Source organism: Pararge aegeria, chromosome 5 (genome assembly GCF_905163445.1).
Source record: "Pararge aegeria chromosome 5, ilParAegt1.1, whole genome shotgun sequence".
Classification (NCBI taxonomy): domain Eukaryota; kingdom Metazoa; phylum Arthropoda; class Insecta; order Lepidoptera; family Nymphalidae; genus Pararge; species Pararge aegeria.
The window spans coordinates 19,025,910-19,039,833 of record NC_053184.1 but is presented as its reverse complement, the minus strand read 5'-3'; the positions used below and the strand labels follow the sequence as shown (position 1 = coordinate 19,039,833).

General features: G+C 35.4%; 1 protein-coding gene across 1 annotated transcript in view; it reads right to left on the bottom strand.

Moving 5' to 3' along the window:
• LOC120624095 (protein O-mannosyl-transferase TMTC1-like) overlaps positions 1 to 13,924 on the bottom strand; it is a 216,241-nt gene that overhangs the window by 137,591 nt on the left and 64,726 nt on the right. Inside the window, exon 2 of the mRNA XM_039890446.1 lies at positions 2,111 to 2,473. Coding sequence (XP_039746380.1) covers positions 2,111 to 2,448 — 338 coding nt within the window. The 5' untranslated portion in view covers positions 2,449 to 2,473. The remainder of the gene's footprint in view (positions 1 to 2,110; positions 2,474 to 13,924) is intronic.

Here is a 13,924-nt window from a genome sequence, read left to right as displayed (position 1 = left end):
TGTATTTTTAGCAATAAAAAAATCACTTGTTTCAACTGCAACGGATAACATCGTGAGGTAATCTGTATGCCTGAGAGTTTCCCATAATGTTATCAAAGGTGTGTGACGTCCACCAATCCGCACTGGACCAGTGTGGTGGACTACGGTCTTAACCCATTCTCATTGTGGGAGGAGACCCGTGCCCTGTAGTGAGCCTGTAAGGGGTTGATATGATGAAGATGAGAAGCATTTTAAATGTATTATTTAGGGTATTTTCTCCTAGTATAAATAAAATTACATTAATAACAATTAACAAGTTGGTAAATTTGTAATTGAATTGCAATTTCATATTATTTGCCGAGGTTCTGTTCAGCGTCTGGGATGTTCGCTCAGGAGCGAATCGATGATTTTTACGCCATTATAAGGAAAAAGACGGCATCCCTCCTGACAAGGTTGCGGTCGAGCTCAAACAGTATCCTGAATATGTTAGCGGGAAAGTTTGATTCACCTATCTTGCAACACTTCATGTCGGTGCTTGTACGGTGAAGCAAATTATATTGAATTTATCCTATAATCTAATATAATTAATTAATACTAACATAGTCGTTTAAGTTGTATTACTAACAAAGGTGGACCTTAGTTGTCTTAATAAAGAGATTATTATTATTATTATTATATTATTTTCTTTACAACAGCACCGAGTTGTCCACCTCACAAAATGAATGCATAGAGTATTACAGTATTATAACGCTAGCACCCCTTAAATAACTAATAAAAATCAAAATATTACTTAAATATTACTTACTATACCATCGGTTCCGGTTTAGGCACCACTTGGCGTTATACAATGTATTTTTAAATATAGTAATACCAAAATAGAGCAAAATTGCATATTATATTGAATTGAAATTAACCAATTAAATTAATTCGTGATTTAAAAAAGACTAGGCCCACTACGCTGCTCCACTGCGGGTTGGTGGACTTCAATGACTAGTATCACAAGTGCCTAAACCGGGACCGATGGCTTAGCGTGCTCTCCGAGGCACGGACGTAAGTCAGTAATATATCGATTTTTAGTAGTAATTTTAGGTGCACACTTAGTATAACTAAGGTATTTTAACGATCAAATACTCTAAAACACTGTTTGCACAAGATCTTCAACGAAAATTTCTGTTTCCTGCAATATTATGTAATCTTAAACATGCATATCTTCTTGCTGAAGGGAAAAAAAAGTACCAGTACTTTCAAACTTTTATTTGACTGCTCAGGTCTGCTGTTTTGAAGATTATCCTGGCCAGGCATACTGGCAGGCAAGAATTTATAAAAGGTGTAATTCAGTTCTTTTTTTTTTAAATGAGTAGGTATGTTTAAATCACAAACAGTCACTTAACTATTATTTAATCGTACATACGTGTATATATCTAGATTTTCTTTTACATAAGGTGTCTCTATAGCTATAATAGATCTTATTACAAGACGAATAAGATTTTCATGATGATATATTAAGTTTGGAGTCCACGCCGGATGATAAATAGAGGCTCCGCCGGCGGAATTTATGACTGACTTCTAGACGTTAAGAAAGAATGGTGGATACACGACATTACGGGCATTTATTCGAGGAAGTATACCCCTTTTTCACCCCTTGTTTTATTTATAACCATCCCTTCCGGTGACGTATAATAATGTATGTCATCTTGTCGAATGTTGATGATTTACAATGTTCATGATCTGAATAAGGAGCCTTGTTTTGTTTTGTCACTTATGTGCATTGCATTATTATTTATTATAAAAACATAACAATTGTGTAGTCGACGATAGAATATATTATTACCTATAGCATTTTGAATTCTATTTCCGGGAATGCATTGAATATAAATAATCATTAATCGTGTGATAGGTACTTTTTAACTAAAAATATTAATATAAGTATGCATCTCATCCCATAACCAAAACGTCTAGTCAAAGGATTATCGTGCAGTAAACTTGTATATATACTGGAGATTAACATATGGTTGTCAGATCTATTCCACAGTTCAGATTAATTCTCCCTTCTGATTTAAAAGGCCGAATCTTCCGTCTATTGCCGATGAGTTAAAAGATTGTAGACGTGTGACTTAATACTATCACTTACCTAAAAGACAGCGTTGTGAGAGGCCGATACGACTTATGACTGTTCGGATCAGCCATCGGAGTACCCCAGAAATCATCCAAAAACAACTGCTTCAAAGAGTTCGAGCCCACCACGTCACCGTTAGTCACTATCGCGGGTATATCATCATGTACAAAATCACCGTTCAAACTGTTCACATAACTAAGAACTGCGGTGGAGATCACCATGGTGTATATCGCTAGATCACTGTTGCAAATTGTCTTTGATGAACCGGGTTCTTCCCGGACGGTTGCCAAGCGCCGTTTCATCTTTGGGCTGTTTCGAGGGGACTTTAGTGTTACATTCCTACATTTGCACATTTGTGGTGATTCCTATTTGTAGTATCTGTAACAAAAGAAAATAAACTTTTATTTCTTAGATAGAAGCAGACGTTACTTTGTGGAATTCTATGATATACCAACATTAAGTTCTATTTACTAAACATGCGAATAGCAGAGTCTGTACAAGTGTGTGTGGTACAGATTCTCCTGTTTTCCGCAGCGAATATAAAAACCCTTAATGTACATGGTAAATTTTATATCATTTATTCATTGATACTTAATTCAAAGACTTTCAAACCACTTCAAGTAGTTTAGTGCTCCATTATTGAGCACTCCAATAGAACATTGAAAGGCGGAATACTTTCTGGCACCGGGCTTGTACTGCAAGTCCTAATTTAAAAAGTTTAATACCATTCCATCCATTAATTCCATCGTTGTAAATCGCAACCAAAAACTCGTAATCCGACTTATGTAGCACTAAAAATGAACGATAGTAAACATAGCATGCTTGTTTTTAAATCATTGGCAAAAACAGGGTTGGCAAATACGTAAGTTAATCTACTACTACTTGTGCATGGTGTCTCCCAAGGATGTATATTGAGTCCAACACAATGTGTGTGTAATGTAAATTTTCTAATGAAAAATGATACAATCATCACATTATACTCTTATCATAGATGAAAAGCTGGTAAACCTTGATACTATGACTAACAAGGCTTTAACGTGGTTATGGTCTGTTAGAGTGACTTTAGTGCAAGCTATAAGTGGCCACCTCCTAAAGAATAATAAAAATATGAAGAAATCTAAGAAAAATACAGAGGAATAGGCAGACAGGCAGCTTCCAAAAACAACTGATTAAGGTAAGAATCTTTGGATTTTTCGAAGCTGTTACGAGAAAATATTAAATTTAGAGAGAGTTTGAATAGAGCAAATAAGCAAGTAAAACTTCCAAGGTCGTTTCGCGCGAAAAACAAATAAATTGTATTAATTCAGTATTCCCTTTTAGGCAACAGCGGCGATATTTCTCCCGTTCATAAAATAGAGTGTCGGCTTTATTTTTATTCTGTTTGCTCGGAACATGACGAGGCACGCGATGGCCGTGCAGCTGTCATTAATCTTGCATGCCTGATGCACGCCTGCCGGCGAAACCTTGCTGAGAGAACCTTCATACTATATAATGTTCGCACGTAATAGAATATATTGAATGAATGAATGAATACACTTTCATTGCATACATACCACATAAAAATACAGGAAAATTTGTAATAAAAATTTCAAACATTGCATAGAATCGTGCGACCATATCGCTACATAGCGATCTCTTCCAGGCAACCCATGGCGTAAAATATGTTTGACGCCATTGAACTACCTCCCTTTTTGAGCTGTGGCTCAAGAACAGAAGCAGGTGGTGCATATAAATATATTTATTCTATTATATTTAATAAACACACAATATTATATATACATACTGATAGTTAATATATTATTCAGCAATTTATATCATTAATACATAAATAGGTACAATATTGTCAGTACCCATATAAAATAGAAGGTTGTGACAAAAAATGGTCTTGATTCTGGATATTTAATAAGAATTAAATTATCACTGAACGTTAAGAAAAACATTGTGAGGAAACTTGCATGTCTGTGAGTTTTCCATACTGTTTTCAAAGGCGTGTGGAGTCCAACAATTTGCATTGGGTCAGCGTGTTGGACTACGGCATAAAGTCTTCCCATTGTGGCAGGAGACACGTGTCCTGTAATGCATCGCTAATGGATGGCTAATGATAATTATGATGAAATAATAAGTATAAATTGATAATAACCAAAGAAAAAACATAAAATTTTAACCACTATTTCACTGATTGCAAGTGATTCTCTTTTATTCTTCGATTGCAGATAGATTGCCGACCTCTATCTTCAGAGATTGCAGATAATCATGAAATTTTAATTAGACCATACAATGCAAACTATGAAATACAAATCTGTCTGGTTTATCTACTTTTAAATAGACGACGCCACAGAAATCCATTGTACATTTATCCATTGTTATCTCACCAATTACGCGTGATATATTTTTCGTTAACAATAAAACTCTAAAATACGTTATACCGATTTATCTCGTTGGGCATAAAGCAATTAAAGCTTAGACTCTGGAGTTCTGCTCTCAAACCCTTTCTCTTATGAAAAAAAGTATGTGCGTGTTACCTCTACGCGCGATTGAAGTAAAACTTTTATTATTATTTATTGATGAAAGAGTAAAATGTCCCTGGGACTCATTTTACAAATATTTTAATTTGTTAAATAGAATAATGGAGAGAAGAAAATTGAAGGTTAGATCAGCACATGTTAACGCAACCTTGTCATTAATTATTATAGAATGTCTTAATCGTCAGAAAATTTATTAATAATATATTTATTACAAAAGTAATAAATAAACAAGTATATTTAGAGATTATCAAAAACTTTGCAATTTAAAATTTTCTTTAAAACTATTGAATTTTTATTCACAATGGATCCGTATGTAATATTGGAAATAAATAATCCTAATTGATTATGATATTTGCCACTAGCTGGCGTATAAGTCAAGAAGCGTGGAGTATAATTATGACATATACCAATCCAAATAATTTTTTTTAAATAGCGGAAACTACACAGACGTCTAACGTAAGCGTTACTTGAAGTTTTACTTCAGAAGGACTGTGGTTAGCATAGGGGCATTAATGGGCTCAAGATGTTAATGAAGTTTTCACCTGTTAACTATAAAGACCTTCATCATCATATCAACCCATCACCGGCCCACTAGAGGGCACGGGTCTCCTCCCACAATGAGAAGGGGTTAAGGCCGTAGTCCACCACGCTGGCCCAGTGCTTATTGGTGGCCCTTCTACATTCTGATTTAAAAAGGTATCTCTCTCAATCGCCCACTGTACTCTAAGTTTTGTTTTCAAGTTAGTGACACTAGTAATATTACGTTGTGTTTTCTAATATATTTTATTCGTTCAAAATGTTATTCAAACATTTCAAACATAACTCAGTACTCAGTATCAGCGGACCCGACCTCTATTGTTGAAACTTTCCCGGCATCCGTATCGCGTGGGCCTCCATAAATTGGCCCGTAAATTCAAGTTATTTATATTTAGTGAGGGACCCGCATTTCTTTGCCAAAAAATAATGTATTTTAGGCACGTTTTCCGACTAGACGAAAAATTCATAACCGCCGATATTGCAGGGTATATTGAAAAATAGTTATTTATATTAGAGTGCCGGTATGAATCAGATTACTGCTGCGACCATTTTTAGAGTTCCGTACCTAATAATGCACTAGGGGTTTCTATAATGTATCCATTCGACTGCATCAGTTTACAACTTTTTAACGAAAATTTACGGATTCATACTTTTTTTTTCATTTATTTCTCTACAAGAACCCTTGACTGCAATCTCACCTGCCATCATATCGAATCAACCGGTTAGGGGATTAGGGGTATAGCAGCTATATTCAAAATCCTTATTATTTATACCTAAGATAGGATTTACGTAGGGGTAGGGCATTGCGACACTTTTTAGGTTGTAATTAAACTTCCTACCAAACCAAACAACCGCTTTTTGAAAATCAAATACTTTATAAACTGGCACCTTAATCTCTGTCAGTTAAAATATTGGATAGAAGCTGGCGTTACTTTGCTGAAATCCGTGATATATTATGAAATTAAAGTTTCTACATTTCTACATAAATGAAGACTCACACACGCACCCAAGCAAATACATTTGCAAACTAATGAACACACGCACGCACTTACGCACACTCACACCCACTCATACTCATTCATACTGTTGTGAATATCATAACTGATTTGATTTGATTGTTTTGTATATTTTGTACTTGCACCTATTGCTTTATTGTCACAGTTTATATATGTAATCTAAATTTGGCCTTATTTTAGTAATAAGATAAACCCTTAACCAAAATAATTTGTAACGCTGTTGGATTACTAATAAATAAATAAATGAGCTATATACTCCGCGAAGAGCAGGAGAATCTGTGTGGTGTAAGTGCCTCTGAATATGTTGCCGAAGATCTGTTTGGTGTGGAGTATAAAGATTGATGAAATTATAACTTACACCATACAGATTCTCCTGCTTTTCGTGGAGTATAGCATATTAAGCTTAATTTTCATAACAGAGTCAGTTAAAATTCATAAAGTCGAAATTGCTGAGTTAAGAGAAACATAGTTATTTATAGATTAGAGTTTCGCTATAAATGGATTAATCGGCTATATTTTATGGCGGAATGTGCTTCCATGGCGCCACGCCACGGTGAAATATTAACGGTTTATTACAATGCGTTTAATGACTAAGCAGTGCATTGTTGAAATTTAATTTGAAATCGGTAATATATTGGTCTGATAGTCATAATAGCTCAGTGGATTGTAGTGATGGATATAATTTAGCAATAGCATTCATTTAATATGCATATGGAAATTTCTTAACTGGTATGATTTGTACCATATTGGATAGGCTGATTGGCGCAGTGGGCAGCGACCCTGCTTTCTGAATCCAACGAGAGTGTCTGGATGTTTATATTTATATAATAAGTATTTATGTATATAAATACTATAAATATTCATCAGTCATCTTAGTACCCATAACACAAGTGTACACAGTAAATTTTATAAATCGGGTAAATAATTAAACTTTTGATAACTATAAATTCATATTGGCCAGATATTTTATTAAATTGATCAGGATTTTTACAAAATCGCTTATTATTGTTATTCAATTAATTAATAGTTTCCAAGAAACAATTGAAATTATATTTGGTTAACAATCAATGTTCATGACATTGAGTTGGTGGGTATTTCTATATAAATACGGGTGCATTTTCGATACAATTCAGTCCTACATGGACTCCAACGATGCAAAGATACCTCCCGGTGTCTTAGTCGTTTATTACAAGCTACGCTTACTTTGGGGTTACTTTGGCGTTGTGTGTGTGCAGACGCTACTTCACGAAATTTGATATAGAATGAACATTAAACTTAATTTGCTACGCGAAAAGTAGGAGTATCTGTATGGCACGTTTTATAATTTCTTCAATCTTTATACTCCACACTAAACAGAACTTGTACTAACGCAATGTACTATCTACGCGCGTTTTGCTCCGATAACAGAACATCAGGTTTACTTCTGTACTGTATTCTGACGAAACACGTGAATAGAAATATAATATCCACAACCATGTAACCCACATAGATTTTAGAATTAATGTTATGATATTCCTAATTAGAGAAGTTGATACAGGGCCTGGTTTAAGGAACAAAAGACTGTAAGGTGACCCTATTGTTAACATGGTCCCTATTTTATAGTATCCCTTTCATCCCTTATACTCATACATAGCTACTATATATGAGTTGTGATGGAATAGCGTCCAAATAATACACAGGTTCCGTTTTGTAACCTTTTTTTATTAAAATTAAGTTACTTTTGAGTGTTAATCTAACAATCTCTCAATAAACCAATGTTCTAAGTTTCAATAATATGTTTGTATTTTATTACGTTTAATATGCAGAGCAGAACTTAATTCTGGATCCGATCGCACTGCCACATATATTCAAATATTCCTAGTGTTTACTTCGCTACGCGACGCGTACCTAATTAAGTGGCAGGAGTCACTTGATTTTAATTTAGCATGTGTTGTTAGGGCTGTACCTTATTTTATCAGTTTTGAAGGCCGATTGGCGCAGTTTGCAGCAACCCTGCTTTATTGAACTCAGGGCCGTGGGTTCGATTCCCAGAACTGGAAAATGTTTGTGTGATGAGCATTAATGTTTGTCAGTCTCTGGGTGTTTATATGTATTTTCTAAGTATTTATGTATATATTATTTATAAAAATATTCACCAGTCGTCTTAGTACCCATAAGACAAGCTACGCTTACTTTGGGGCTAGTTGGCGGTGTGTGTATTGTCGTAGTATATTTATTTATTATTTATTATCAGTAAAACCTATGGCAGTTGTTAACTCAAAAACTATTAGTATATATAGTATCACAGACAAAATAATGTACCTCCAAAGCCTACGAAGTAATATCTAGGCTTTCCTTTACACGTTGTGTATATTATATCCTAATCATTTCAGGAACTCACTCATACCAGCACACAAATTGTATCATAATTAGTCATCCCGTTAAATGCTGCACATATTAAAAAAAATACACAGCACAGACTAACTTGGGGCAAAGGACTAATTTGATGTTTTCCCAGGACCACAAGTAGCCTAAGTTCCTCTCTGTAACTTTAACTAATTCTATGCAAAAAATCAATTCGATTGGCTTTAAGAAAGGACAAACAAAGAAAAATACTTTCGCATTTAAAATATTATTAAGGATATACATAATGAAGCGGTGATAACCCAGTGGGTAGGACTTCGACTTCACTTTCGGAGAGCCGTGTTCGAATCCCAGGACGCAGCTGTAACTTTTCCAAGTTATCTGCGTTTTAAAAAAATTAAAATATCACTTGCTTTAACGACGAAGTTCTCCATATTATTCTCAAAGGTTTGTGGAGTCCACCAATCCGCACTGAGCTAGCGTGGTGGACTACGACCTAAACCCCTTCTCGTTGTGCGAGGAGACCCGTAATGGGTTGTTATAATGATGATGATGATACACAATACACATAGTAAATTTACAGGCAAGTTTGATTTACAAGGCAAAATAATAGTATTCAACCAGAGTATATTAAACTCATAAAATTAAATCAGTGTCCTGATGATGTTCATTATTCCGTGCCTGATATATCAAATATTCACCAATTACAGGACTTTACGATGTATATTATTGTTTGTTTAATATTAAGGTTATGCACAGAATTCATGGAATAAACGTTAATGTATTATTAATTATAATGAAGTCGGCTGGCGGGTTGAAAATGATATAACATGTCCTAGTTTTATCAGCGTTAATCTTCTGATGTTACTGGTCCAGCGACATAGGCTCAAGTTGTTAAGTAACCGACTTTGGGCGTTTAACGTTGTACGTGGAAAGATAAAGACGTGAATCTTGATAAATACAATCGAACTACGGATCATTTACCAAAGTTATGCCAATAATCACCACGCTTGGCATGCGGGTTGGTAATCGTAGTGCTGGTCAGTTGACTTTGAACCAGCTGGACATAGAATGGTTATACCACCATTGCGCGGGCGTCAGAGCATCGTTGGTAAGTCGACAAGGTGCATCACGGGCAGGTGAGGTTGACGGTTGGGCAGGCTGACTGGAACTAGTCTCCCCGTTACACTCCCATAACGAACAGATCATTTTCCTTTTATGCATATATATAGATGGATAGATGTTGGTATGTCTGGAAATTTATTTGAATGGCTGTATGTATACAATAAATATAATTCGATTGAATAGTCAAAATGAAAATAGAGACAGGGAATTTTAGAAATTTTAATCTCGACGCGATATTAAATATCTCTGGGGATTCAATATTTAATTTTGTCTTCTTTTTGCGTTTGATTAATCCATCTTGCACGAATTTCACGTTGTAGATTTACCCTTACAGTGGCGCTTATTTCCTAACTTCGGGCTGGTACCTACTGACATTTTTTTAACAGTCAAACACAATATCTTTCAATTTCATCTAAGCTTTATCTCAGGACTGGCTTAAATCTTGCAATCTGTGAAGTCAAACGTACTTTTGTATTATTTTTTATGCCAAAGTGACGTTTGACAGCAATGACCGCGAGGTTTACGCCTGTCGCAGACCTGTACTGTGAAATACGTAATCACCCTGCCAAGATTCGAACCTAGGAATTCGACATCCGTAGTTAAACATGCTCACCACACCTATGAAACAGTCTAATATATACATTATCTATAATAATATTTTAACAAAACATTGTTAACATCATGGCGTCGCAGCGCAGTTCGCGAATATTCTCGACATAAAATTATGAACGACATCAAGCGGCCCGTTCATTAATTTTATGACGCTAATAAACTCAGCAAAATACACTGCGAGCGGTAAATTAAGCAAACTTGTGATTAAAATTATAGTTACACACGATTTATTTTGCAGAACCGAGAATGTATGTTTTTGGTACGGATATAATATGATAAGATACGGCCCTCCGAACAATTGGCGTTCGCGTTATTACGTTAAACACGTTCGCTATAGTATAAATAAAAAAATATTTTCAAGAAATAGACTTCAGAAACCCTTACAGATTATTTAACCCCCTTTTTTGAATTGAAACATTCTGTTGCCGCATCAAGCGATTTATGAAAGGGGAAAAACTTAAAGGTTCGCGTCACCGATGACCTCGACATGCTCGTAACGTAGTGCCATAAATACACTAATACATTGCATATACTTAGCTTTTATTAGCATAATATCATATGAACAAGATACCGGAAAAGTACCTGGAAAATTTTCTTCCTTTATTTATAAAATGGTTTGTGATAAACAGCTTCACAATATTGCACGGTTTTGCTTAGAAATAGCTTGGATCCTGGAGACGGACTTAGTATATTATATATCCCAAAAAAACGCGTATCCTACGCCATTTTTGAATACGATTCAAAACGGCCGACGAACAAATAGCTATTAGGTTTATATTAACTTAGGCTAGCTATGAGTCTCAATAGCGGTGCTCTTTAGAAAAAAAAATCTGATAACTTGAGTCTACGAGTACGAGTAACCTTAAATTTAAATAAAGTGCTTCAAAAATTTTCCCAGAGCTTAAGATTAAAGATAAATTTGTTAAATTACAGGTACCTATTAACATGAAACACTTAATAGCTGTAATTTGTTTTTCAAACAAATACTTAAGCGGTAACTCCTTGACGTCGTGTCGTTGCGTGGAAAGAACTAATTTACGAACAACAAACAAACCTATAAATGAAAGCATTTTAACTTGATTTTTACGAGCATTCATTTTACTCACTTTGTTGGTGACATGTCTATATCACCGACCCTAGTTTGTAATATATTTATTTTTCATGCTTTTTACCTTATCCCTCATCCTATGTTATGTGGGCAGGTTATTCTTCTAACTTGTGGATTGATGAAGAGTTTGTTTACTGTCTGCCTGCCTGAAGCTTAGCCAAGATCAAGCCTCGTTGGGAATATTTATTTGTATAAATAAGCATTTCCCGTTCAGCTCAAGAGCTGAGGTTTTAATACCATTTTAAAAGCAATGTCACCCTCTCTGAGAATCCGCATGTTCTTTTTCGGGACCATTTTGGAGTGGTCTCCTCTTATCAGACTTAATGTAATGTAAAGGTCTCCTTATCCACCAATATAGTATTATGTGAACTTCCGATTCTTGATGCTGTTCTGGTTCTACATATATGTTGTGTAGGACGTGTACATACGGGAGAACCGCTATTTTCTTCTCTATTATCAGTTAATTACCAACCAATTACGGGGCACAGGTTTCTCAAAATGAGCATGCTATGGTTGGGGGACTTCCCACGCCTATGAGCACATTGTGGTGAACTCTCAGGTATGCAGGTTTCCTTTACTGTTTCCTTTACAGAGCTTAATTCATGAAGCAATGCAGTTTAATTTTATGTAACTGAAATTTGTATACATTAGTTACAATGCAATTATATGGTACCATACCACTGTTCACGGAGCTGTTCTGATTGTTGATGATCATCACGAGATCTCTGCTATAGGCATCGTGAATTTAAGAATTCATCATTGTGTTAGGAGGAGGCTAGTACCAGTCAGCCTCCACAATAGTAAGCAACCAAGCTCACCTGCCCGTGGCACCGACTCCTCAACCGACAAGGCTCTAGTGACCGACAAGTAGTGGTATACTCACGTCGTATTATCTAGACTGAACAAATGGCACTGATTGATTTTGGGCTGTAGCAACGCCGGTGGGATCAATCTAGCCCTGCGATGACCAGCGTACCTGCCCAGCCTAGAAACCCCTACTATTACTGGCTCCGGCAGCGTTTATGGTAACTGTGTTGCAAGGGTTGTCAAGAATGGTAGCCCCCAACGGCTAGGACAGAATTCATCAACACTCTGGCAGCCGCTGGAAACAAGCGGCCTCCCTACTCAAGACATATATCCAGCAGTGGAAGTCAATCGGTTAAAGTGATGTGTGAAACAACCCCGTGTTAGAAGATAGTAAATCCCGTTATGATAACGCCACGATAAAGTTCTTGTGGCGTTATTGAAAGATTCATAAGGCATTCGCTGGCACTGATTGCAGTCAAGTACTTCAGATACTATTGTAGAGGCGCACAATGAGACCTTTTTTAATATTTTTCCGTTACCTGCCAGAGGCACGCGCAGTTTCTATGGTAAAGGCAGAAATGAACCAATGTTTTTTTCTTATTTCACTTCTAGTTTAACAGGCTCTTCGAGGGATGGGTGTGTTAATAAACAATCGAGCCCTGGACCTCGTGATGTGGATTCGAATATGCTCACTACTAGACCAACGAGGCCGTTCTTTGTACTACATACTAGTTAACAAAAGAAAGACAGCAGCAGAGCAAACAAACTATCGAACTACGCACTTATTTGGACAAGTGTACAAAGTAATAGTATCAACAAACACCTAACAGCTTTCTCCGTCTCAAACAAAAGAAAATCGAATCGAAATGTTTGATTACTTTTATTTGTTCTACATTTTATTTATTTGATTTTAAGCATATCAGCAAGAGACGGGTCTCCTCGCACAATAAGAAAGGTATACGCCGTAGTCGAAATTAAGTTTTTTTATTTATTTCAATAACTTTATTGCATAAAAGCGTTTAAAAATAAGAGACAAAGTAACATTAGCAATAATACAAATAAACCACACTAACAACTACATGCTAGATAACATATATAAAAAAGATGTAAATATAATACAATATATATATCTATATTTTTGAAATAAACATTTTGGCGCGTTGAGGTGTTTTTGGGTGAATAAAAAATCTCGGAGCGCTATCCATGAGCTATATATATGCAGTGTATATATGTACATAAATTTATGTTTTAATAAAAAAATTATAATACAGTGCAACCTTAATATAACGTACCTCAATATAACGACTTCCTCGATTTAACAAATTCTTCGTAATCCCCTTAAATTGTCCATAAGACTCAATATATAATATACCTTTACATTACGAACATTCTTTGCGTACAAACTCTTTATAACGAATTTCCTCATACCTCTAATTAACGAATTTTTCCAACCCAAAACCTTTATATAAAGTTTCCACCAATAATATAACACTTAATCTTCTAATGTGATTCATGTTTCGACATGTTTCGACACGCTTTTGTTTGTACAGTAATCATTGTTGTTTTGATGGAAAGTAATGTAAACACCTCTGCTCGTCACTATTGTTAAAGATTTAAGTTAAAATGGCTCAGAAACGTAAAAGTTCTTTTACCTCTTTATAACGAATTTTAGACCAATCTAACCTCAACATAACAAACCTCAGTTCAACGAATTACTTGATATTACGAATATTTTCTTGTTCCCCCTCCGATTTGT